The sequence below is a fragment of the Perca flavescens genome, chromosome 16, assembly GCF_004354835.1.
Source record: "Perca flavescens isolate YP-PL-M2 chromosome 16, PFLA_1.0, whole genome shotgun sequence".
In the NCBI taxonomy this organism is placed as follows: domain Eukaryota; kingdom Metazoa; phylum Chordata; class Actinopteri; order Perciformes; family Percidae; genus Perca; species Perca flavescens.
Window position 1 is genome coordinate 14,979,411 of NC_041346.1, and position 27,978 is coordinate 15,007,388.

At 40.4% G+C, this 27,978-nt stretch overlaps 1 protein-coding gene across 1 annotated transcript in view; it reads right to left on the reverse strand.

Moving 5' to 3' along the window:
- The window catches only part of LOC114571323 (RIMS-binding protein 2), a 65,268-nt gene that overhangs the window by 8,981 nt on the left and 28,309 nt on the right, over positions 1–27,978 (reverse strand). The window contains exons 5-12 of the mRNA XM_028602224.1: positions 19,515–19,604; positions 16,414–16,536; positions 13,058–13,162; positions 7,345–7,549; positions 5,613–5,764; positions 4,512–4,591; positions 4,260–4,369; positions 1,397–2,215 (exon numbers count right to left, since the gene is read on the reverse strand). Coding sequence (XP_028458025.1) covers positions 1,397–2,215; positions 4,260–4,369; positions 4,512–4,591; positions 5,613–5,764; positions 7,345–7,549; positions 13,058–13,162; positions 16,414–16,536; positions 19,515–19,604 — 1,684 coding nt within the window. The remainder of the gene's footprint in view (positions 1–1,396; positions 2,216–4,259; positions 4,370–4,511; positions 4,592–5,612; positions 5,765–7,344; positions 7,550–13,057; positions 13,163–16,413; positions 16,537–19,514; positions 19,605–27,978) is intronic.

Here is a 27,978-nt window from a genome sequence, read left to right on the forward strand (position 1 = left end):
AAATTGGCACACACAACATGCATAGAAATGTCCACATAAAATAGGGGAGGGAGTGGGGGGGGGGGGGGTGAGGTGGGAGTGAGGATTCAAGAAACAACAAACTGGGTTCATTTATTTCTGCATATTTCAATATGTAAAAGAATGACACAACATCTTATTTGCACTTTGTAGATATAACACAGTTCATGCGGATACTTGTGATAATGTGACACTGCCAGTGGGGGACATTCAAAAGTTGTGTGCTGTGTTTATAAAATGTCATTTAACTAAATGATAAGGTTATCATGACAGTACAATAACACTAACATAATCTAAGATACTCCATAATCAAACTGAGTTGTAAAATGAAATTCTCTTAGTGTAGTTGTATTTTTACAAAATCAAATATGAACAATTATGTGTGTATTCCTATAACCCTATACTACTCTTTATGGGAGGAGAAACACTGAAGGTAAAATAAAACAATGTGGGCTTCTGGGTCTCCTGAGAGAAGCGCTGTTGTCTCCGCATGCAGGACACAATCCAGAGAGACTGACTGCAGCCCATTCTTTCTCTTCCACTCTCCTGGATCACTGGATAAAACATGCACAACTGCATTCAAGCAGAGGCAAATGCACACTCATACAAAATGGTCATTCCAGTGAGCAGTGGAGGGACACTGCTTTATATAGCACTGGTTCCTACAGGCTAGGCTATATGCTGAGGAAATGACTCATCTGAATAATAACTGATCATATCTTGCGATGCATGACTGCTCTGTAATTAGTGATGTGCTCAGTGCAGTAAGCAAACTAGGGCAACATTGCATTTGAATTTAATTTAATTTTTTATATATTTAAATTCCAATAGATACACAAATGACCGCATTGTGTTCAATAAATGCCACGTTGCCCAGATCCCTTCACTGATTGCTCATATTGAACAATATGTCATAATCATTCCCAGTGTCATGACTATGGCCCTCTTCCAAAAGTATCATGGCACTAATGTCATCTCTGCCCATTGGTTTGCAATAGAAGAAAATCATTTAGTGCTCAGACATTTGGGAAACCCAGCCCAGGACTGATGTTTCATTCTGACCTGTTCTGCAATATGGTGGTGGACCTAGACAAAATACAATACACAACAATGGCATGGTAAGGCAATGCTGTACTGTACTCTTCTACAGCACAGTACAATAACCTTGACATTGATATGGCATTACATATTTGAGCTGTCATTACAGTAAACTGAAATAAACAGTAGACTAGTAGCAGTCTGTCATCTCTATCTGTCTCCAACATTGTTTAAAATGTGTAAAGAGCAATCATAAAAAAATACTGATAATTGTCTGGTATGGAGCTCTGCATATATTATTGATACTGTATCTCTATGTATAGAAATGAGCTTTGCTGACCTGCAGCCTGAGTGCAGAACTCCACACCGGCTTCTTTCCTCTCTCTCTGCTCCAGAGGCAGTTGCCATGGCACCTGGTGCGGCTGTGCCACCACCGTCACTTTGTACACCGTCAGGGGCTTCAGGTTGATAAAGCGTAGTATATACCTTCCTGGCTTTACCACTGCATGCTCTACCCCGTCCAAGAACACGGTGTGACCATAGTTACTGTTGCTAGGCAACCAGGAGAGCTCAGCAGTGTCGCGCTGGATGTCGTCCACCCGAAGGCCGCACGGCGCCACCACCACGTTGGCTCCCACCAGCAAGGTGCAGCGCAGCTCGTCTGACAGGCCCCGGTCCGTGACACTCTGCACCGACACGCGATGAACGCAGCCGTCCAGGTCCAGCTTCTCCAGCAAACACTTGGTCCGGCCACCGTACGCTATGCTGGCACGAAGCTCCCCGTCTACTAACACGTTGTAGCCAGAGATGTTCCCCCAGCCCAAAGGCACTAGTGGAGGCTCCCAGGCCACAATGACGCTCCGTGCCAGCTGCTTGATCAAGTTGATCTTTCGGGGATAAGGCACAACGTCTTCAGCCAGGTCCTCAGGGTCCAGGGGCCCCCCTGTCCCATTGCTACAGGGAACCAAGGCGTTAGATGAGCCCAGGAGACCATCCTGTGAGGCACCTCCATCCACTGTCATCAAGGCCAGGGGCATATGGTCCAGTGGGCCCAGGTCTTCTCCTCCCTCCCCAGACTGAATCGCTAGCTTTTCCTTGTCCTGGACAAACTCCACAAAGTTGGACGGAACAAGTCCTCGCTGGCCATCTAGCAGCTCCCCTGTGAAAGAGAAAGACATAGAGAGGCATATATAGTGTCTCGTTCTTCCTGTTCATGTTGAAGAACAAAAAGTCTAATGCCAACTACCTGAAAATGCTACCCTTTAAAAACCGTCTTTATAGGAAAGCACAGCAGTCCCTCAGTGATGCCTCATGCAAATGTTAAAATTAAGTTTCACTAATGGCTCCTTACAAGACAAAGACAAAAGGAAAGCTGTAACTTGAATACACTTAATCATCAGTGAGAGCTACTTTCATTGCAGGGTGGGAATGAGTCAGTGAGTGAGAGGTGGGAGATATGTAAACATACAGTATGTACTATTCCCTAAGATGTAAGATTTACCACAGCTTCTCTGATGCTATCTTTAGTACTCTCTCCAGTAAACACAGAACTAAGAAAACATTTCAACATTTCGAAGAACTTGAACTTTAGCTTTGCTCTGCTTTTGAACATTTCCAGGAACACCCCTGAGCATGTACGTAGATGCTGCGGTCAATGCAGAAAAAACACCATCTTAGACGTGCACTTTAGTTTCTTTCCCAAAGGGAAGATGTTTGTCTTCAAAAAAATCTTGTCCTTCAATCCCTTTCTCCACAGAGGCCTGGGAGACCTCAAGACCATCTGTGTGTGTGCGTGTGTGCGTGTGTGTGTGTGTGTGTGTGTGTGTGTGTGTGTGTGTGTGTGTGTGTGTGTGTGTGTGTGTGTGTGTGTGTGTGTGTTGTTTGTGTGTGCTGATGATTTAGCTGAGCCTCACTGGATTAGTCATCAACCTAAAAGGGACCGAGGTCCCATCTTGACAACAGCTTGGTTTAAAGCCCTGAGTCTTCATCCTGCGTGGTAAATACAAGGCTATGTTATGCTATGCAATCTCACCGCCTACAGCTAATGAATCACTGCAGCTGAGTACTACTGTGTCTGTAGCAGGCTGCCATGTCTGCAGGATTGCTATTCAGGAGGATTAGGATTGCCTCTGATGGAGAAGCCTTCATAACTCTAAAGAGATTAGACAGCAAATCACTCCAATCACCATTTGTAAAAAAAAAAAGTGAACAGGATTTCTTTTTTCTTGGTGACACTGGTGCACTGACACAGAGCAAACTTACATACAGGTGTAGCCAATCACCTATATGGGAAAATGACTAACTGAAGAAACAGGTTGAATGTCAGCTGCTGATTCTGTTCTGACAACTTTAATATGTGAGCTTTCAAAGCAACATCAGAGCAGCTTAACAACAGCACAATCATCTATGCCTAATCTGAAGGTGGATCAGTCAAAAGAAAACTGCTAAATTATTTGAATTCTACTCACTGTTTATTTATTATTATACAGTGCACTGCTTCTTAGCTGTACCAGTTAGCTATAAGCTAATTTAGGTCTGGAGTCCCTGGGCAGGAAACAGACAACACATTTTATATCCTACAGTTTCAAAAGGCATGGCAACATGAGCTAGATACAGATATACTGCACTGATGAAGAGGAGGTCAGGTCACAGGGTGAAAATAACCAGCAGGGATGTGACATAAACAGTATGAGGGTGACAAATGCTGAGTAAATGTCATGTAACCTAAGAAGAGCCACGTTTGTAGCAATGCATCAGCATTATAGTCTTTTTGATTATGATGTAAGCTTGCAATACATGTCATTGTACATATACAAGATCTATATACCCATAATGTACAGTACAGTATATGACGTGGTCATTTTAAAAGGATGTCGAGGGGATTCAGATGCCAAATAGAACACTGCAAGTAGAAGAAATTCATTGGGGAATAACTGTGAGCTGCCACACACGTCTTGGCATTTTGTCTCATCGTGAGATAATTAATACTTGATGATGCACACACTTGCTGTGACTGTCAAGCGTTCTCTGCTACAGCAGACTCACAGACCTGAAAAGCAACAAAGGCTGCTGTACTGAAACCTCTGATCTGCAATATTTGCTTTAGACATTTGTCAGTTAAGTACCTGCCGGAGCTTGTCTTGCCTAGTTAATAATGACAATTAATTTCCCATGTCATCTTGGAGTCTTGTTTCACTTCTCACCTTGATAGAAGCCGTCATCATCCATGTTTCCGTACACGTACAGATATTTTCCAGCCACAAGGGGAAGTTCTGCCTCAGGATGCTCATTTGGTCCATCGTAAGGGTTATAACTGAAAGGAGAAGTTCACTTCTTTTGTTTTTTTAGCTTTCACAACTGCAGCTTTTATTTTTCCAATCATTTGTACATTTTTCAAAAGTTTAAATGATTATGTGCAATAAAATCAACAGATTCCTAAAGCTGATCTCATTCACCTGTATCGGGCAGTGCAAAGGCGGACCTGGCCAGTGTAGCGAGGCTTGGACCTGGGTGATGGGCTGGCCTCATCCTCCATCTATAGATTGACAACAGAACCCCCAAAAAATGTCATTAACATCCTATTCATAATTAAGATTCAACCCAAGAGTAAGCAAAGTAAGCTATTAAAGTAAAATTTGTGTCTAAGTTACTGATGGGAACAACAATCTTTGACATTGGTCCAGTGTTAAGCGAGACCGCGAAACAAGCTACAATGTAAGTTAATATGGCAATTGTGCAGCTTGTATTTACGTTCACAAAAGTGTTGTTTTTGCCACTGACAGGCTCAGATTAATATTCTAAGCGTCTGACAGCATTATGGAAAGGATTTCTAAGGAGGTCGGCCTGTCTGTTAAAGAGTAAGATCCTTTGTTTAACATAAAAACATCCGCAAAATTGCGTTCGCTAAAGCCACCAGACTCCATGAAACATTATTTTAGCATCGTAAAATACACCTCATTCAAAGTCGACAGAAACTAAATAAAACTGTAAAAAGCTGTTTTGGGTCATCTTTCCATTTTCCAAACATAACAACTTTCGTATTTCGATTTACATGTGAAAATATGTTGGCTCTATACACGCTAAAAGTAAATAGAGTCTCGGGTTTAGCACTAGTGACCTCAAAGCTGTTTCTGGTTAAACAGAAAGGTCTTAAAGATGTTTTAAAAAGGCTTATCTCTGTAGGGATCCTTTCAGTAATGTTGTCAGACACTTAATCTGAGCCTTTCACTGGCCAAAAAAAGCACTTTTAGTGGACCAAATTGACAATGCACATTTGCCCCTTAGGGTTACATTGCAGCTCAGTCTGTGGCTGCTGGTTACAGCGTTCACGCCTAATACTGGATAAGTTTCAAAGATTGTTGTTCCTATCAGTTACTTACACACACAAAAATAGGAAAATAGGGTCCAGGTTGAAAAAAACGGTAGTTACCCTTAAAGTTTGAATACATGGCTGTATAAATCAACCTAATCGGGTTAATGCTGAGAACGGAGGAAACTTAAAACTATCTTGATAAGTCACACATATTTAATGTGATGTTGGTGTCACTCAGTCCCACCTCTGAGGGGGTCCGCTGTCGAGGGCTTCTGGGGCGGTCTGTTGTCACGGTGCTGGATTTGACAGACAGCAGTCTTTCTCTGTCTCCAGTCTGTGGTGTGCAGGGCAAGAACTGGGAGATCAGTAGCGGCGTGTGTGCCGCGCTCTCATCGCCTGGGAGACATTGATTTCCATAGCAAATAAAGAGCAACTGTCATTTCTTCTGCACCCATTTGCTGCTCATTGTACAGCTATTGATCTCCTGTTGAAGCGAGTGTACAGCAAACGCTCTTCATGGCAAAGGCTATTCCACCCCCATCAACACCTCACATCTGCAACACATTTGTCCTTAAATAACACCGAGGTCCTCGGGGGAAGAAAAACACACACACTGGAAAAACGCAGGAGATACAAAATAGAAAACTGCAGTCAACGAGTGTGAACAGCTGAATTCCTTGAGGAAATTAAAGTAAGTCAACAACATGGGTCCACTGTATCAGTGGGTTCTCGTGGATTTGTGAGTGAGTAATATTATGCATTAGCACAAAAGCATCAGTGAGTCCTCCCTCTGTTTCAAGTGAAGAGAAAGATAAAACAGGATTTCCAGCACTTCAAAGACCTCTGGTCTGTGCCAGACGGTATAAATCTACATCGCTGATATGGCTCTATCTGCTGGCTCTGCAGGTTGCACTATTTGTCGTTGGAATACTAATGTGCTAAACCACATTCATGTCATACATCAGGCCTGTGATCAATTAGGCGAGATATTGATCATGAATAAGCAGTATCTGCACTAATGGTGTCCACCTCTGGTCAGGAGTGAGCTGATCCAGCTGTTGTGTGAGCCGTTTGGCGATTAGATCCCTCGGACTCTCATTTTGTTCTGATCACAAGCCTTTTGATCACATGTAATTTGGTGGATGCTTTTATACATGGTCAGAGTGCATTCATTTAAAAAAAATGTTTTTCTTATTATTAAAAGTACTCCACCGATTTTAGCATCGCACTTCTATAACATTGTCGGACTCCCGATGGACAGTTTCAAAAAAGAAAGTATCAAAATCATTGCAGGAGAAACAGACAACATATTGCTTGTATTTGAAACCACCTACTGCATACAACGACAAACTACTACTGCATACTGTGTTCGTCGGTAGTATGACGTCTGAAACTGTTTAATTGATTTATTTTGCAGTATGCTAGGTTAGGCTTAGCCGGTTTCCAGTGTTAGAAAGTGAAAGTAAACAAGTTGTTGTGACTGTTCTGGCGCTTTGCATTGTGGGACACAGTAGACTGGTCCGGCGCATACTGGAGATTTTTACTGAATTTGTGTAACATCTGGGTATTTTTGGTGTTGGTATTTTGGCAGAATTGCTTTTGTTTGCATACTGCATACTGCACGTTCCACTTTGGACAAATCAGTACATACTGCCATAGTAGGCGAAAACAGCCACTGTCTTTTCTCATTAAACGCCTTTTTCTTCCTTGTCAAAGCCTGGAGCCTACCTAAAATGCAACTTAACCGGTGACAGTCCGAGTCCGGAACAAATGTGTAAAATTGTTCCCCTTTAAAGCACATAGTGCAACAATCAGCATCAAGATATAAAATCTGAATTAAACCATTATAAACCATGAACATAAGCACTACTGCCACAATTACTATTTATAACAATAATCAGGATAATGAATTGCAGAAAATGGGAAAAAGTGAAATATGTGTGAAGTTTGGCTTTGAGCTGAGACCACTGACCCACCTGTCTGTTTCTGGGTTTCAAATTCAACGATGACTTGTGAGAGTTTCTTCTCTGGTGAGAGAAGGATCTGGGATGTGGAAGCAGGATTAATTTTTAGGATGTCCACAGTATCTGATTGCAAATGGAAATTCAGCAGCTCGTTGGACAGCTGGTGGTAGTGCTCACTCCGTGACCTGCATCTCTGCTCCAGGTCACGAACCTTGACCTGCAATAGGTAACAAAAAGAGTAAAGAGAGGTGGTCATGGCCGAGAAGAGAGAGAGAAACAGAGAGAGAGAGAGAGAGAGAGAGAGAGAGAGAGAGAGAGAGAGAGAGCAGGAGGTAAAGAGTGAAACATGAGGGAAAATACACACACAAAGCATATTTCATCACATGTCATGTTCAGATATGAATTCTCTGAAGAAGAGCCAACGTTACATCTATTAATGCTGATCAAACACAGAGCCAATTAGAAACAGATCCCTAAAGAGCCATTTTTCAGCATATAGCAGCATGTTGTTTGAAACCACTGCAGTCTAATCAAAGCATAGGGAAGTGTAGAGTCATCTGCACTGCTGCAGCCGCTGATACATAACTGTTTAACTCTGATAACGACGCCTGAGTACTGCAAAGAGTTAAGAGGATTATAACACTTACAGTATAGACATTAAAAACATTATCATAGATATCATATCAGAGAAAAAGATGGATGAGGTGTGCAGTGAGTATAATAGTACTAAACCTCATTCAGCGCACATATGGATTCTCAATTTGCACAAAATACCCACCAAAGGCTTTGAAAGCTTTAGTGATTTGCTGAATATTCACACATGAAACTAATCAGGGATAAAAATAAATACCTGAAACATTCTGTCCATATTGTTCTGTTTAGACAACAAAGGAGGGAGACAGAAAAAAAGTAAAGAAAGAAGAAAAATTAAAAGAAAAAACATACTTGAGATGGAACCAAACACCTATAAATGCCATTGCGATCGATGCAAAGGAGGAAAAGAGGAATGCTAAAGATATATTTATCATTGCAGATAAATATACAAAATGTCACTGTTGGACAAAAACCTTGTCTCTCCATATTTCGTCATTTTAATGTTTTTTCATAGATCAATGCTACTGGTCACCCTTTATATCTGTTTGTGGGTTTTACAGATATTTAAAGAGTGACAAGGCAATTTCGTCTCAGGTAAATATCTCAACAAAATGTTTTCAAATGAGTCTTTTTTCATATCCTTAAAAACAACAGTTTTAATGATGATGCTATAGCCTAGAAATCTAGGCCTAGCGGCAGCAAATTTAATTTGCAGCCAGGGGGGGGGGGGGTCTAGGCACTCTCCGTTGGCTTGCGAGCTGGAAAAACCAAACTCTGGTCAGGCCAATCACATTGTGTATAGAGTCGGTGGGCTGCTGGGAACATCGGTCTTCTGGAAGACGCGAGCATGTCAGCTGTGTGGCGTGTCCGTTTATATAAAGATGTTTATATGTCGTTTAGACACAAATACATATTAATAAATGACATGTTGATGTTTGAAAGCCTCTAGGTTTTGATATAAATGCAGATATAAATGTAATAAAAAACAACAAATTTCTAATATTGCACCTGTCAATACAGAACAAAATATTCTGTAGCCTATTTTGCCGTCAATACTGCTGACGTTGTCAGATCAGATCAGTATATATTTATGTTTAACATGGTATTTCATTTTATCAATGGGAAACATACATGTGTCCAGACAAGGCTAGCAGCAGCAGCAGCACTGCGTCAGACACGTTTCTGGTGTGTAAAGACAGAAAAATCCACGCAGCTGACACGCAACAGAAACGCCACGCTCACGCCACGCAGCCAGTGTGTAACCGGCCTTAAGCTTTTCTTTGAGAAAAGAACAAAGAACGGCACTGAAATCATTCTTATTAAAGGAAGATGTGTTTGGAGTCGGCAAAAGTTTAATCTATCAACTAGCTTCGCTAGCTTCTTTGTTGCTCTGCCTGGTTGTAGCGCTATCCTATTGCGTGCAGAGGGAATTTGAAAGACAACCGTTTATCCCGCCCCTCGGATTGAGCCCTGTCAATGGTGAGTTCCCAGACCCAACATCTTGATGTGGGTCTGGCTTGTCAGGCTAGTCAGGCTATGTTTTTCTTCCTGTTGAAGTGTGTGTTTGCCCATTAGTGTCGAGAAACACGCCTGTGAAAGAAACTATACATTTATTCAATGGATTTGCAAGAAGAGAAGTAACTCCTTGACGGTGGCGTTTCCAATCCTCTGACCAAACTCTTAATGTTTGTCTGAGCCAAACTCAGTAAAATCTTATTTAAGTGCTTCAGATGGATAATACCATGACCTCACTTGAACTACACTCACGGAGTCTGCACCCTGTTGTCGTGACAAAAGGATTTGGAGTGAAATGAGAAAATAATTTAGAGTAGATGAGCCAGTGACAAGCATCTTAAAGACTGTGATGAAACACGGCAGGTCAGTGATTTGATCATAGGGAAATGTAGTATTCAAGGTCAGCCTGGTTTGCAGGATTAATGGAAGTCTGCAACTATTGTGAAAGTTTGGAGTAATATTTTATAACAACAGTACAGAGGGGACGGTAGGAAATCTACCTGCACACACAAGCTGAGCTACTGTTTGTTTTAATTCTCTGATGTATGAGTCACAAAGTGGTGTGGAGTATTGAAAAAAAAGTGTTTGTTCTCAACTACCTCTGGGCAGGAAGAGGCCAGTGTACCGTCTGTGAAATTCTAATTTTCAAGCCATAACGTATGCCACACCGCCCTTTGCAGGGCGGAGGGCATTGGCCAGCACCCTGACAATGTTCCTACAGTATGTGTCTCATTCACATTCAAAACCAATCAAATTGCTTGTGGAACTCTTCCCAACAGGTTCTGCATATGTTCAGGTTAAACCTAGGCCTGGTTTGCCTCATCTTGCTTAACATAAAAGCCACTATACCAGGGGTGTTAAACTCATTTTAGTTCATGGACCACATAGCCCTAATTTGATCTGGTAAAGTGGGCCAGACCAGTAAACCACTCCAGAAAAATCCAAAACTTTATCTGCCACAGAGTTTCAGCTTGATGTTGGCAAACGCAAGTTGCTTCTGCAACGACAGCGTTCTTAGGCCATTGTAGGAAAAAAAAATAATGTTACGGACCTGGGAGAGAGGGTTAATATTCTGAGAAAAAAACATAAATTCACGGAAAAAGAACTTGGATATTCTCTGAGATTAAAGTCGTGAATTTGGAATTGGAATGAATTACTTCCCTGCAATTTTCACACTTTGCAAAGTCATCCACTGGGCCCAATTGGACCTTTTTGATGGGCCGGTTCTAGCCCACGGGCCGCATGTTTGACACCCCTGCACTATACATTCATTCTCGACTCAATTATTTGGGCTGTGTAAACGTGTGCAGTCTGTGCTTGATTGACATCTCTTTAATATGTTGTTGTTGCACCTTTTCATACCTTTATCCTTCTTATCAGCACATAATTTACATAATTGACCACTCAGTAAATCCCTCCCCTGAAAGGCAAATCTTAGTTTAGCGATAAAAAACAAAAACAAAAGCCTCATTCACAACAAGCTCCTCCACTGTTTATGTCCCTACTGTGCTGAAACTGGTCCTGGATGTTCTCAGAGTTTAGGCTAATGTTACTGGATATGGGGTAAATATACCCTCCAGCAAACTTGCTACCTGACATACACACATTGGTTAATCCTCATCACATCCTAAAAGCCATTACTCTTATGTAAGTAGGTAAACTAAGCTTCCAAACAGGGTTATATTTGATGAAATAACAGTCTAATCTTACATTTTTCCCTTTCATACTTACTATACTATTTGGGAGTATAATATTTGGGACTAAGTAGCTTTATAGATAAATGCTGTTTTTTAATTAATATGTAATCTACATGGACTGAACAAAATCTGCCAGCAAAAGCTGCCATTTGTCAAAGACAGCAAAATTGACGGTTGCTGGCTAGAAATGTGAAGCCTGCTTTTGCCCAGCTCTATCTGAAATCGAAGGACACATTTCAAATTGACAGAAAATTCGGAGTGGTATATCTTCCTTTATTATTGTTGTAAAATAACAGAAAGCTTGACAGGTTTAGCAACGCAAATTAAAGGGGACAGGGCTTAACGAACCAGCCAGAGTAATTTAAGTACATTTATTTTGATTAATAAATATGTTGGTAGACTACTTTTCCCTAAAAGTGCTTGTGTTGTTCATTTGGAATTTGAATTTTTAGCTACATTGATTTGATATGCATTGTTTTAGAGAGTTGATATTGTAGTACCCCTTAATTCCACATCTGTCTAATACTACGTGAAACAACCTGAGGTTATTCAGTTTTATTTTATCAGCCTAAAAAAGAGCTAAGCTATATTTAAGAAAGGTAACACTGAGGTAGATCTGTGTTTGTTGATCTTACTGGACTTCTAACAGGTGTACTGCTTCCTCATGCTCTTGGTCAGCTTGAACACGAGCTTGCAGAGAGCACCCAGAAACACACAGTGGCAGCTGACACTGTGATCACAGTCCATGAGGTACAATAGGTAGCACACGGCTGACATACTGTCCACCCAGATCCCTGGCAGAGGCTCCCTGGTTGATCACAGAACTGGTACGAGAAGAGATGCCTACTCCCAATGGGCAGTAAGAGATTTATTTTGGGGTTTGTTAGTGTCCAAGTAGAGGCTGGTAGCAAAACTAAAAGCACAGTTTTCAACAGTAAACACCTCTTTGTGTAATTGCACAACAAATCACTTAACCTCTGCTTGGATATATTTGTATTTTGTGTGTGTATATTTGTGTTTGACTGTTTGTTTTCTCTTTGAACGGACACCAATGCAAATACAGGACAATAAGGAGGTACATGGAGACAACCGACTGAAAAACCTCACAGATTTCTGAGGAAGCAGTCACTATTCAGCTCGTTTGCAACCATATCAAAGCCTGACTGGTCTTATCCTGTGGGTATTTTGAGAATATTTACATATCAGTCATTTAAATAAGAACATTTTGGAAATGTTTTTTGTTTTATCTTTGCACAGTGTAAAACAATTCACAGTAAATAGGGCTGCAACAGTAAAATAAAAATGTTTAAAACTAAATAGTTATTCATTTAACACATAAATGTTGGCTCAGATGTTGAACATCAGGGTGATCGAGTGTATTTAAGACACTACGAGGTCAGAATTCACAAACTCCTAAATTGAAATGTACTTGCATTATTTGAGAGCAAGTATCAAAAAGGCTTTCCATGTGTCCCTTGTGATATTTGCAGTTTTATTTAATGACTTTCTAAGCAGAGTAAGAATATATGCCAATCTTATAAAGGCACCAGACAGAATACAACAGCTAGAAAAAGAAGATGTTGACACGGTGTATAAATGTATCAACAACTAGAAAGGCAACATTTTTAGCAGAGAGCTCTACATCACACTATCAAACAATACGAAAGGTGCTGGAACTGCATTTCTAACAAAAATGTTACGACAGCTTTCGGAGGTCTTCATATTTTCTGATAGAGTAGCAGTGATTCAACGACAGAGATTCAGCACAAACTGGCTACTGACACATCAATTACTGAACGAGGAGCTTCAGTTCATCGCCGCTCTTATCACAAAATCAATGACAAAGGAGGGTTACGTCAAAAGCATAAAAACAAATAAGCTTTCAATGACCAATTTTCTGTTTATCCATATGGCCATACCTTTTGCAGTTGGTTGATCTCCTTCTGCTTGGTGTGAAGGGCCACCAAGGCTCGTTCATGCTCTATCTGCAGCTGCTGCTTCAGCTCTACAGCCTGGTGCATACGCTGGGAGAGTAACGAAGAGAGGGAGGGGATGTGGACACGTTGAAGGATGTTATTTCGAGATGATTTTTGACAGTATCCCCTTTCGGCAAGAAAGCAAATAAACCTTTTTGTTTTCCCAAAATGTCAAACTATTCCTTTAAAGTCAGATTTTGAAATCTGAAGCACTATAGCGTTGAGTTCACTGTGGAAGTAAAGTAAAGCGTGTCATTCAGTGTTAGTTCTTCATATTGTTTGTAATGTATGTCTATCAGATGCAACCCAGTGTACACTCCGAACTGACTCAGACAAAGCTGTTACACATGGTCACCCACGCTGATCCTAAAAATGAAATCTACCCTTTCCCAAATTAGCCGAGTCATGACTATAAAGCATCTATCCGTGGAGTCACGACCAGCTGCCACATCTCGCAGAAACAGAGTTAAGGCCGTAAGATGTTTCTGTGGGCTTAAGAAGAAAAGACAGCTTTAAAAGATCCATCAGTTTTCTCTCTCTGTGTTCTCTCTCCCTAGAAAAAAAGAAAAGAAAAGCCTCTTTACCTCCCGGAGTGGCTTGGAGGTGTCCTGAGCAGGCAGCCACTGCTTTGCATAATCAGGGAGAAGTTCTAAGCTGTGGAGGACTGGGCTGGCTGAGCGCGGCTGTCACTGGAATCTTAGTGAAAACTAAGACTTTTTTTTCTTGGATATTCAGGGAGGGCTTGATGCACTCGCCTACATTTTCAGCAAACCCCCTGTGATGTCATGTTACAACAGAAACGGACATTGGTTTTAAACCAATAACCTGTCTTACACAAGCCTGCAGCTCCAGCCCTTAGACTACTAAAGGCTCAATGCAAGAGGAGATGCACAATGTGTTGCAAAAATGCCATTAGGGTGTAACACAACCAAGACAAAGATCTTGCCCTGAAACCTGAGAATTTGGACTTATCAGACTTAAAGGGGAACTTCACCCATTTTATAAATTAAAGTATATTTACAGGCCTTGGGGAGTACTGCTGTATATGTGAAACATACGTTGTATTAAGCCTTTCGTGGCTCCAGAAGGAGCTGCACAAAGTCTGATCTTGAATTGTCTTAAGTGATGTTGCTTAAGGCAACCTCAGTGAAGACTACAGTTTTGTGAAATTAAAGCAATCTGGGGCTGTGGAGTAGGAAAAAAGTGATTTTACCAGACCTCTGTAGCTCACTCCTCATCTCTGCTTGTGGCTAGCAGCTCGAGGCTACACTAGCCGCTACTAACACTGCTTAATTATACAGATTGTTCTCATCAGTGACAATTTTACCATCGAAGAGCCACTATGCATTTGTCTTTCCCTTCACACCTTTTGTATGATAGAAAGTCCCAGAATAAGATGTGCTCATGCTGACTCGAGTGGTAATTCCCCCATAGAATACATACGTCAATAAGTCTTTTGTTACCAGATTAAAACCAAGATTGACAGTGCTGCGACTCATTAGTTTTGACTGAATAACCCTTTTATGTTTTTTAAATCAAGTCTGTCTTTTTCCATTTTTTTTTTTTTAAATGGGGTGTCTCCTCCATCTCTGCTTTCTCCACCCACATCGCCATGTGTAATTTTCTCTAAATAGTCTCTTTGTCTTTATAATCAATACACAATGAGAAAGTGACAAACCTTGCTTTGCTGTATTAGAGAGCAGGTCAGTTTTCCTCAGATGGGCACATTTCTCTCTCAAATATCCTGACAAACAGACAATCGATAGGAGATGTAGGGAGGCGAGGATTTGTAATGAGAGTGCTTCTCGCGGCGCAGTGAGACTGTGTCTGATTACTATTGGCAGAACATAACACAATGAAAAAAGAGCCTCTCCGTGAATCAGATGACACTTCACCTCATGAGTTGCATCACTTTTCCTTCTAAAGTTTTCTCAGAAAACAAACATGGGAGATGGGGATGTATACAGAAGAAAAAACTCTCAAAATCTGATGAATGGTGTGAGCCGAACAGAACCAGTGAAGTGAGGGATGAATGATTGCCGGTGGGAATGCTGGAGAAACGTAGTGAGATATACAGTATGTCAGTGAAAAGAGGACAAATAAAACCAGTGGTGATAAAGTAAGATAAAGGGTTTAGGCTTGGGTCTCCTAATTCTTTTGCTTTGCCTACTCAGCAGTAAGACATTTAGGGTGAGACACATTGCTCAGTGGTCTTCTCCGCCAAAGAACAGAAGAGACGAGGTAGAAACTATTCCAGATGTATACGATCAATCCTTGAACAAAATTTAGATTGATCTATATAATTTAATCCATAACTGCAGATCATTAAATGTGGGGAGAGAAAGGAAACTCGTTCCTTGGGGGATATTTGAAAAATGGCAAATTGGAATCCTTTGATCAAGTAATCCAAGAGTTTCTTCAGGTTAAATTCTTACTGACAGGTATTTGGAGCTGGGGCTTTTTTTTTTTTTACTGCCATGTCACTAAAACTATCACAGCACTACAGTAAAGATGACTCAGGACTCAGAGTTGTCATTTAGTGAGAAATCAGGGACAGGATTTGACAAAATGTGAAGAAGTTAAAGGATACTGTATGTACATGAAAACTTCATCAAACTTAAAATAAAAATAGGAAATATATACTAACATGTCACTTGTAAAGAATATAAAATGCAGGGATAAAATTACAAACGCACAGAAGAATACTGGTGGAGGGAGGAGACACTGAAACAGAGCAGGAATCTTCAACATTGGGTTTGGGACCCCGAGGGGGTCCTCAGAGTCAATTATAGCGGGGCCTCCAAATTATTGTTAATTTTTGAAAAGTCTTAACATGAATCCAACATATTATTAGCAAATATAAATCCCCACTGCTTACTGGCCTATAGGTAAAGTAGTCACTAAGGCCATCCACAGATTCAAGGATTTATAGAATTTACTGTGCCACATATATGTTTTAACATTAAAACATGATTTACAAAATCAACAATTTGAAGGCTATTTTAATACCTTAGTATTCTAGGCAAAAAAGGTATGTATAAAGGCTTTAGGCAGCCCTACACGTTATTGTAGGCTCAGTTTAATACACAACTTCATTTTATACAAGATATGTAGTAGGGGGTCCCTGCTCTGTCTCTCTTTCAGTTAAGGGGTCCTTGGCTTAAAAAAACATTGAAGACCCCTGAAATAGAGGGGTGAATAGAAAGATGAAGAGCTGGAGTTTTTAAAAGAAGACTTAAGCGATTTTGTATTTTGGGGTATATGGGATGAAGGCAAACATAAATGCAGCGTCGTCTCACCTTTAGAACCTGTTCCAGGTCTTCCACTTTGTCTTGGAGTTGGCTCCTCTGCTGCTGGGCCACGTCTCTCTCCTGGCTCACTACAGCAAAGCTCTGTCTCAGCTGGTCATAGTCGGATCGCACCTACAGTACGTGAACAGATGCAAGGGAGGGAGAGACAAGATAAAAAAAAAAAGAGCAAGAGGAGGTTAAGAGGATTATTAACAACATGGATGTAAACGGTCATAAAAAAGTGGAGACACAGGCAAATAGTAAGGTTTTTTTTTACTTAAATTTACCATATGTAACTTTGAAATGTTACTGAAACTGTGTATTTTTTTAATCTGATGATCATAAATGACCTGTAACTGCAAACGAAACTAACAGTGACAAGAACGCTATTTTTATATAGTTTTTATTAATGCCTTTGCCCGGGTCCGGATTTTCCAGTTTAGTCACAAAGTGATTTACAGCAGGTAGACCAGCTCTACAGTAACACATTCTGACGGGTCACAGATTTCGGCGGAAAACCCGAGTCAATCTCGGTCTGGCTTTCAACAGATGGAGACAGTTATGGGATTGTAAATGATTGAAAACCCCTCCCGGATTGGCCCTCAGGTATGTAATATGTCTAGTTCATTCATAAAATAACTTTACAACGCGCAATGTGGTTGTACGTCAGTAGCCTACAATAAATTATATTGAATATTTTCAATCCGTGTTTGTGTTGGCCTACTATTTTCTTTTCCCTTGTTCCTCTGTGCTTGTGTTAGGCGTCCGTGGGTTTCATGAAATGCGCTATATTATTATTACGTTCGTTGCTACAACAAACTCTTAATGCTTTGGCTCGTGACACAGAGACAGTGATAACGTTACAAGGTTTAGCTCATGAATCACAATACATCCAAAGTAGGCTAAGTTATCATATGCAACACTTCAAAATGCAACGATGCATCTGTAACGTATTCTCTTATTGTAAATGAATGATTTTCTGTCTGAGCAAAACATTCATTGCGACTATATGACCTCCCGGTAACACTAACTTGGTAATATACAGTGGGTAATACAGCACTGTAAAGAAAAGACCTTTACGACAGCAGGTGTGGTAAAAACGATACCGCTTTTGTCCAAAGCGGCCGCTACAATCAACACAAACTGAAAGTTACATTTAGTCACTTTAAAGAGCTTCAAAATGTACCCACTATTCAGTTTTTTGTTTAAGAGGGAAAAAGGCATGCAACTGTTATGAGGTTTGTTCCGCCAGTAGACCTACTTTCTGCATTTATGAATCTGTTCTTTTCTCTTTTTTTGCTGGAGGGTTGATTGGGAGTTCACAGTCTGAAGAGAAATTAATCAGCACATTTCAATTTAGCCTTGATGAGACAGAGCTGCTGACTTGAGCGTTTTGCCTTTCTTTTCTCCATCAGTCAGAGGCCTTGAGCTAAGCTGGTTCCTCTAAAGGTGGCCTCATAGGATCGACCAGAACCATCCCTCAGCCAAACACCAATCATCTCATTAACTAGCAAAAGCGATGAGTGTACAATAGATAATAGATAAGCTTGCTCAAAGTGCATAGAACTAGACTGTTGCAAAGGAAATGAGTTCATTTATATTGTGTAATTCATGACTGGAGCAGAAATACCATCTGAGCTAAACAACATGTCGGACAAGCAACATAATAATCTTTTTCAAGCATTTATCTAGATACCAAAAGACGCTTCATAGCATAATTAAATCAGGTGAGTAAAAAAAACTAAAACACAATATAAGCGCAGAATAGAGCAAGACATAAAATCAAACATTAAAACAGTGGTCTGGTACTAAAACCATGTTTTAGCATTTCAGTGTCTCCCTTAAATAAATATTCTAATCTAAATTAGATAAATATTCTGTCCTTCGCTGTCCTATTTAATCAGTAATATTTAAGTATTTCTTCAAAAATTTAAACCATTGTCAAAGTTAACACACAACACCGTGACGCACCATTGGCGAATCTGTACAGGGATGGACACAATAACATGAACATTGAGTCCAGTCCGAGCCCTACGATAAATACTGTGATTATGAGTATTTATATTTCCTTTTGTCAGATATCCACAGTTTATTGTTAATAGTTGAATTCTGACAAATACTCATGTTTCTCTTTTCTTCCTTTTTCATTCTCATATTCTGTGTCTTTTCCCTTATTCATCCCTTCATTTTCTCTCTATGCACTGCCCACCACATGCTGCCTATGTCTTTGCCCAGGATTGCCCTTACAAGCCAGTCACACTCATTGATACTTTATCATCTGGAGGGACTGGACACACTTTTGCCCCACTTCTGTTTCATCTCTGTGCCCACCTTGTCGGTGCACAGATTGCACGGTGAAGCAAAAGCTCCGAGCCGAGTCCCTGGACACGTGTCAAATCTGCCCCCTCTGTGAAAGTCACATATTAGCGCCAGAATAGCTAATCGCCTACCATCACAGACTGTCTCCGTCTGGGTATGTGTGCCTGTTTATGTATATGCATGTGTGAAGTGGGAGACTCTGGCTGACTGTGCCAGTAAAGACAAAATAATGGGTGGCTGGGTTGGCTCAGTTGGTAGAGCAGGCGCACATATACATAGAGGTTTATGCCTTGACGCAGAGGTCCAGGGTTCGAGTCCGACCTGTGACGATTTCCTGCATGTCTTCCCCCCTTTCTTACCTAGCTGTCCTGTCTATTAAAGGTGGAAATAAAAATAATCTCAAAAAAAATAATAATGGGAGAGGAAATGTAGCAAGAGAGGAAATGTAGCTGTGTGTGTGTGTGTGTGTGCATGTGTGTATAAGATGGAAGACATGACATTAATAGCACATGTATACATCCTGTGTGTGAAGAGGCAATAAAAGAACATGAAGAGGTAACACACGATAACATGATGCAGGTGTATGGATCTGTAGAGATGGATTACAGATTCCAACATATGACTGATGTAACAGCCATTTATGTAGCACATGTGTGCATGTGCTACATATCCCCTATATCACTTGTAGTGAAATATACAATAGATTTCACCATTGATTATGGCCTGGCTGACCATTGATCATCATTACGTGTGAGTCCTTGCTTGTACGCTGCCATGTCTGAATACCATACCTGGTCATACTTGGACGTCTTCAGGTGGTGGTTGATCAGCTCAAGGTTCAGATGATTTTTCTCCTGCAAGGCAGCATGGAGCTTTGCTCTCTGAAGAAGAAACAAGAGAAACAAAAGAGACTTTAATGTGTTACATTATGATACGTCATCTTCCTTCATTGCAAAGACTTTTGTGTCTGACCGCATCATGTATGCACGCCACACAGCGCAACTCCATCTTAACAACTATTATACAAGCGACAGATGAAAGACTTAGGTTAGTGCCGACCCCTCCCTCCATCTGTACGCCTGTGTGTGTGTTGGGGGGGGGCTAAGCTTTCCTCTAAGATGCTGTCTGGAGGACAAAAACCCACAGCTGCATACTGTCACCCTCCATTTGGTATGTGGCATTAGGAATGGAGTGGGAGAGCTAAAAAAAAAGGGGGGGACACAGGAAGAAAGAGATGAGGAGAGAGACGGATGGACGGTTAAAGGAAGGATGCTGGGATTGAGGGATGGTCGGAGAGAGGAATAGGAAGTGGGGAAACAGGTTTGATGGACAAATATGCGGAAAAAAGAAACAGAGGAGATGAAAGGATGGAATAAGAGAGTGCTGAATGTGTCCGCTGAATGCTAAATAAGCAAATGAGTGCATAATGTCAGTAAAGAGCTAGCGAGCTCAAGATGAGATTAAGTTGCATACCACGTAAAAAGGATTGGGTGGCGGTGTGTAGTTGCTGTCTGCGCTCTCCGTTGCCCAGATTCACATTGAGAAGTTGTCATGCCGCTGGTGCTGCAGGTACTCAAGCATTACATAATTACGCCAGACTGAAACTAGGGCAACGCTCTCCTCCTATCACGGCTCTGAGCATTCAACTGGTCATATCCTGGCACATAATACCACTTCATGCTAGTGCACTGAGCTCATACTGTTGATTGGCATTCTCAGCATCCCGACTATAATATGTGGATAAGTCATTTATAATAGCAGGCAGGCTTTTTCTCTATTCAGCTTTGTCTTTAAACAAAAAGCAACAGGACTCCATCACCGCTTTTATTTTTCTGGTATGTCAAGCAGGATAAAAAGGTGGATTCAAGACCAGGAGGGTTTGATTTCTACGTGTCTAATTGATCTAAAAATATAGCCCCCAAAATAAAAACATGCTGATTTATAGTCTCCAAAAGAGAATTGAATCTAATTGCCTTCTAAATATGTGATATAAACTGGTAAAAAAAAAAAATACAATCTGACAATGATGCATTATAGTTCAATAAAGCACAGCTGTCTGTGTTGCTTTTATTCTACACGGATGAGCTGCACCATGTAAACACTGTGGTACACCACATATACATGCAACACGCTCTCTTGAGCCTGATTGCTATGATATACTCGAGCAAAAGAGGAGTTCAATATATCTGTATATCAGCGTCTGCACGAGAAAGGATTGTGCAGCTCAGAGGTTTATGATCAAATTTATCAGTGCAAATCGAGGGAACTCAATAAACGCAAGCCAAGAGGAGAAGAGAGGAAAAAAACAAAGTGAGGGGCCAGCCAGGTTCATCCATCTCTTTGTTTGCAGGCAGAGAGACAGCCAGGGCTGTCGGAGGAAGACACAATCAAACCGAGACACAGATAGAGAACAGACAAGGACAGGAAGACACAGAGACTGGTGAGTGAGTTCACTCGCTGCTCTTATTGTGTAACGCTGTCTCCGCATCACATCACTGCAGACTACAGAACACCTAGTGTACTGAACCACACCTAGCTACAGTCGCAGCCAAAAATGATCTTGTTCTTCTGCCTTTGACTGCTAATTATGGAGACATGGCACATCATGAGGTGCCAGCTGCAGTTGTCCTCTGTGCTGACACCACAGGACATGGCCTTGTAGTTGACACCACAAGTACGTGTGGTGGGGGTTGGCAGGGATGTAAAGATAACTGGAAAGAAGGGATGGACAGGTCGAGACAAAGACATTTTAGGACACGGTTAAGGCTGCTGTGATCACAAAAGAAAGAAAAAAGACTGACCTTTTAAAGGGTTCTTTTTATGGGCCTTGGGAATGATGTCTGCTTATCCACTGCCTCCCGCTTCCAGTGAATCACACATTCACAGCTCTGCATAACACTTCATAACATCTTGAAAACACACTGCTATGCCAAGGGAGATGCACACCCATTCCTGTGCCAATTTAAACCTTCAATATGCACAAACAAACAGAGAAATCTGGATTGAATATATAAAAGATATAACAATGAGCCCTTGTCTTTAAGGATAAACAACTTAACAGGGGAATAACAGCGTGTGTGTGTGTGTGTGTGTGTGTGTGTGTGTGAATCTGCATGTGGTTGTAAAATTTGAGATCCATATGTGCGTGCAGAAAGATTGGACAGGCTAGGGGGACAGACCTCAACACCAGTAATGACTAATTTACTCTGACAACTTCTTTCTTCCTTCCTCTTCTGTCTTTTCTCTCTATCTATCTCTGTGTCACGCACACGCACACACACACACACACACACACACACACACACACACACACACACACACACACACACACACACACACACACACAGATGCATGCACTTTCCCTTCCATCACCCCCATCATTATCATTATCTCCCCAAACTAATTTAGCTGCTGGCCCTAAATCTGCTCTGCTCACTGTGGCCTCTCACTGAGCTTCTAAAGTCCCAGAATCTACTGTGTACCCATAGAAGCCACTCCTCTGTTTCAATTTCAATAAAAGTCTGCATCAGGAGTAGCATTTTCCAATATGGTTCATAAAAACAATTATTGGTAACTTTTCCACAACTGGCCAGACTTTAAAGCTTTAAATGAATAGTTATCATTTTGGGAAATGCGCTAATTATCTACGCTTTCTTGCCAAGAGTTAGATAAAGCGAATTGATACCGCTCTCATAACACTTATACTAAATATTCAGCTACAGCCAGGAGATGTTAGCTTAGCTTAGCATAAAGGCTAAGCTGGCAACAGGCAGAAACAGCCAACCTGTGATCCTGATAGCCTGGCTCTATCCAACCAGGCTAGCTGTTTCCCTGAAAAAAAGGTGTTGTTTTACACTTTTTTTGTACGGATTAAACAAACAGGACATAATATGTAAAATTTTGAGTTTAGAGATGCTAATTTTGTTACCTTTGAACATGCTAGCTGTTTTAAAAAGCGAATACGCTTTTGCTTTAGCCCTGTCATCTTTGCATCTTTGGAGAGTATCTTTTACTTCAAAAACATATTTTAGTAAAGTGTTTTTGATCATCTTACAGTATAAAGAGGTCAAAGGTTAGCACTGGGAATTACTGTACTCTACCAGCTCATTTATAAAGTCACCTTTGAGAGCAAACCCAGACAAAACTTACAATGAGATGCTAATGATTGGAATCGACTTAGAGCTGACAAAGCAGAGCAGCAACACCAGCCCCTGCTCACGAGCTTGACAAGGTTGCTGAGAATCCATTACAACTGTGAAGTTTTTACTGCCTCTGCTCTTCAAACTTTCTTTTTTTTTATCCTCAAGAGATACATTTTGGGTGGAGCATAACTGTCATTTTAAAAATCCTTCATTTGTTTCGAACCAAAACCATATTGTGATCTGTGATCTGTTGAAGGGAAAGGAGCCGAGCTGAGCCACATATAACACAATTAGAACATATTAGATTTAGGCAGTGCTTCTGGTTATCATAATATCATATGTGTGCTCTGGTCCAAACCAGAGCAGGAAGTTACTTTGATTTGGCCAACGAGATGTCAGTAAATCAAATGGTTATTTTGCTCCAGGTATTTCCAGTTGGGTTCTGATTCCCTGATGATGAGAAGTTGAGTAGAAAGTTATTGAAAATGATTGGATTTGATGTACTTGTACTTAAATGTACTGACACATATTCATACTGATCCAAATTGTGTTAAATATGAATCTCTCTTCATTACAGAGCACACCCAGTTTTGTTTAATCAAATTTACTTCTGTCCTCATAGCTGTTTATAGAAGTAAAGGCTTTTCTTGTACATGCTGTATTTTACAGCGATGCAGGCTTCTAATGTATTTAAAGAAGTGTTAATGCTTTGGAATTGTAAATGTGCCACTTACGGTAAGAATAAAACAGACATGCATGGGCATTAACTGCAACATTCAAATAATTTCTCTTGAAAGCCAACAGAAAATGACACGGATAGGATCTTGAATTTGCTTAATTTAGAAATAGAATTTTTTTTATCATACTGGTAAATTCCTGAATTTTCCCAAGAGGATCTATGCTGCAGTTTTAATGGAGAATAGATGAAGGATGAAATAATTGGTGCAGATATTTCTACAATGGCTGCTGCTGATTTTAAATGGGATTTTTTTTTTTGTGGGCAGAGGATTGCTGCTGCTCTCCTTCAACTCCCAGGGGGATTGTCATTAATCAGATGTCACGGTGGAAACACTTTGTTCCACTTAACTGTGGTTTGAAAGACACTGATGACATCTGCTGTCTTCAGTGGGAGCACCAGTAAAGTCCCAGACAAGCAGAGATGTACCGTGTGTCCATCAAATGTAATAAGTGAAGATATGACATTCATATGAATTCATATATAATCTTATATATAATATATAAACTTTTGCAGCATACTGATTACTGCAATTGATCACACTATATAATACTTTAGTTTTCTTTTTCTAACAGCAACTCCATGTGAAAGTTAAACTGGAGTTCATGACTTAACTTAAGTTTGGAGAAGAGATCATATTAGACACATTTACGTTCTGTACAAAGACCTCAACTCACTCTCAACCCATAGATAAAGCATAATCTCCTCTCTGTATTTCTTTGTAACTTTTATTTAAGACAGCGCAGACTGGTCGTTTAAACTGATCCTCAAACAAAAGGCTCCACGCTACTGTTTCAGATTATTTCAATCTTATTTGAAATATTGTGAAATTATAAACAGATAACTTCCAGCACTGCTATCCACTTCACTTTGTGCTGAGTGGTTTAATAGGACGACTACAGTTAGTGTGTGTGTGTGTGTGTGTGTGTGTGTGTGTGTGTGTGTGTGTGTGTGTGTGTGTGTGTGTGTGTGTGTGTGTGCATACCAACAACTGTTGTATGTGTATCTGTGTCAGAGATTGTTCTGCACTTATGTGGGTTGGAGAATGGGCAAATGGAGGCAAAGCCACGACTTCCCCACCACTAATAGCTGCTGCAACATCAGCCGTCTGTTCAGCACTGTCTAATGTCTGGAGCAGTCAGGACCATGGACAGTTCCTTAACTGGGGCCTTTTAAACTACTATAGATCAGGACAGATGCTGAAAAAACTAAGAACTATAGAATTGGCTTTCACAGTCAACAATACAACTGTGATTTTGCAAGTTGTGTCAATAAACTGTATAAAATATGGACGTGAATCGCAATTGTGAATCCCATGTTTTCTGATCTATGCAGCCCACAACAAACTGACTGTGCTGTCTGATTTCACAGTGTGTCCAAATACCAAAATGTCTGTGCACAAGCACTTTTCATAATATATGCCCTTTAAAATATTCACATACACTAAATCAGCTTTGCCCTGTGTTATGAGGAAAGAAATGTATCAACAGGTTTGTTAGACCTCAAGGATACACACTATATACAGTACATTCTTGTTCTGTTATATTATGATGTGGTAATGCAGTTCTGAGCAGGAACTGTTGCCCTTTGCAAAACCTCAAAATGATTGCAACTGTGGTACCATGTAGCTAGAGTATCACAAGTATATTTTCACATTGATGGATCACCTGTGTCAAGCATATTTCAAGACCCATACCATACTGAAATGAAAAGAAACCAATAACCGACTAGAGGGGGACAAAATCTTAAAAAGACATTCAGTTTGAAAATGGTTGGCAGTATTATAAGAATTAGTGTTAATGGATTAAAACATAAAACTACCAGTAGAAAAATGCACTGTAGATTGCACAACCATTAACAACAATATAACATATCCAAAATAATACACACTTTCAAGGGGGATGTGTACATCCCCACTTATGGAATGGTTATGAAAATGAGGGACATTTGAGATTTATTGTATCAGCTTCTTTGACTGTTGCAAGTGTCAGGAGCATTTTGCGATCAATCATTATAATGCTGTTATTGTTGTCCCATGGTTTACATCACATGAATTACACCTGGACAGCTACTTTACAACAGCTGCACAGTACAGTACATTCACAAACAGTGATTTTGTTTAACCTTTAAGTTGTGTTGTGTTCAAGTGTTCCATTTGAATTTGGAAAATCCATCTTTCAGATTTTGACTGCAACCTTTTGCATTCTTTTGCATTCTTCTCAGTTTTTCTTTGTGCTTCTAATGAAGTGCAGTTCACCGTGACTGTTACCATAATGTCATCAATAGATTATTCATCAACATGCTATCAAAATATTCCCCTTTATGTGTCAACCTATGCCACTAATGTGTCTCTGCAGGTGCCTCATTCATAAAACATTAACGTGTGGCTAATCTTGTTTGTGTGTTTGTGTGTGTGTGTGTGTGTGTGTGTGTGTGTGTGTGTGTGTGTGTGTGTGTGTGTGTGTGTGTGTGTGTGTGCGCGTGGCTGCGTGTGAGTGTGTGCAAGCATGAATGAGTTGCATAACTAGCATCTCCAGCCATACATCAGCCTTAAGCTCTTTTGTATCCAGTGTTTCAATTCAATTCAATTCAATTTTATTTCTAGTATCAATTCATAACAAGTTATCTCGATACACTTTACAGATAGACTAGGTCTAGACCACACTGTTTCAGACTTCTCATCTGAATCCAAGGATTCAAAATCCTTAAAAATGATTAATGTGGCAAGAAATACCTCACATAATAAACACACATACACACTATATGAAGTTAAAACTGTATGTACCCTAATAATTTGAGGAAACCCACTGTTGTTGGTGAATATGCAAATAAAGGTTTGAAAAACATGTCTAAATATGCAATTTGTGACTAACTCCTGCAGATTTAATGATGTGAATCAACTGGAGCTTGAATGAAAACCCGGCCTATGCAGTCACATACATTTAATATTAACAATGTCTCAAGCCCAAAAGACTACACATCAGGTCAATGTGGCAGCGAACATTTTATGCACAAACAAAATCTTACAGGGAAGGAATCCCTGTACAGAAAGTATGTTGTTCTCAGTGAAACCACATACTCAAGATTTTACCAAGAATTATGTGTTTAAAGACACAAATATAGAGCCTCATGGGATATGTAGTTTAAAATTTTGCTCACCTCCTCTCTTAAGCAAAAATCAAACAGCTAGTGTTTTGTTTAAACACCCTGGTTTTTCTACATCCTGTCGCGTGTGTTTTAGTGTGTGCATGTGAGTTCCACTGCCTGCCTCTCAGAGAGCAGAAGACAATTCACAGTTTTATGGAGGAGAGAAGACCGAGGAAAGGCAGGGAGAGGCCGGCGCTACCGCCAGGAGAGATTAACTTCTCCTCCACGTAACACACATCCTCATTCACCTCACTCTTCAACCTCCTCTGTCGCTTCTCCTGTTTCTCATCTGAGCTCTGCCTGGATTCTCTAATGCTTGTTCTTGTGTTGTAAATATATATATACAGTTTATACAGTGTTTGCTTTTAAGTCTCCAAAGATGTGACCATACAGTAACAAAGCGGAGCTGGTTTTCACATGTCAAACTAATGTAAAGTTTGAGGCCCACATCTAAGGCAAGATACAAAATAGCTGTGGTTATCATTTTCTTAAGCAGGGGCCCCATTACAACAAATTTGCAACATGCAAGCTGCACTTAACATGAGATAATTTCCTCTCTCATTAATGTGACAAAAACCAAACAGCATAATTGCAACCAATGAGTGAGCATGTGAGAGTATCGTAGCATTCAAAAAAGTATCTGCAATTTGCAAGCAACAATCATTTTTTAACATGATGCTGCCACAGTTTGTGATGAGCATATAGGCCTAAAAGAAACGGCTGAATGAGCAACAATGAAAACCACTGTTGGTTGTAGCCTTAAGGCATCTCCAGTATAGACCACATGTGTCAAACTCAAGGCCGCGGGTCAAATCCGGCCCCTTGCGGATTTAGATCCGGCCCGTACATCAATTTGGGTTCACAATACCTTTTGGCCCGCCTAGTTGTGCGCCAAAACAAAAACACAGGAAAGTGTTTTTTAAAATGCAATTACGTGTCATTCAAAGCAGACTTTGAGACTCAAAAATTCCCCCAGAGGCAGAGAGAGAGAGTTTTCATATTCAGGCTGTGAAACAGGTTGTTGTTAAAAAGATTTATCATTGTTTTGCTCTATTTGCTAAATTCTACGATGGCTAAGGAACTCTTTTGATGACTTTTGTAGGGCTTCATGTCAACAAAAATGCGACAAAAAGCTTACAAAAATGTCGGAAAAAGCAACAAATTTACAGAAAAGGTGACAAATGTCTGAGAAAGCCACAAAAAAAGTCTGAACAAAAACAAATAAACTGG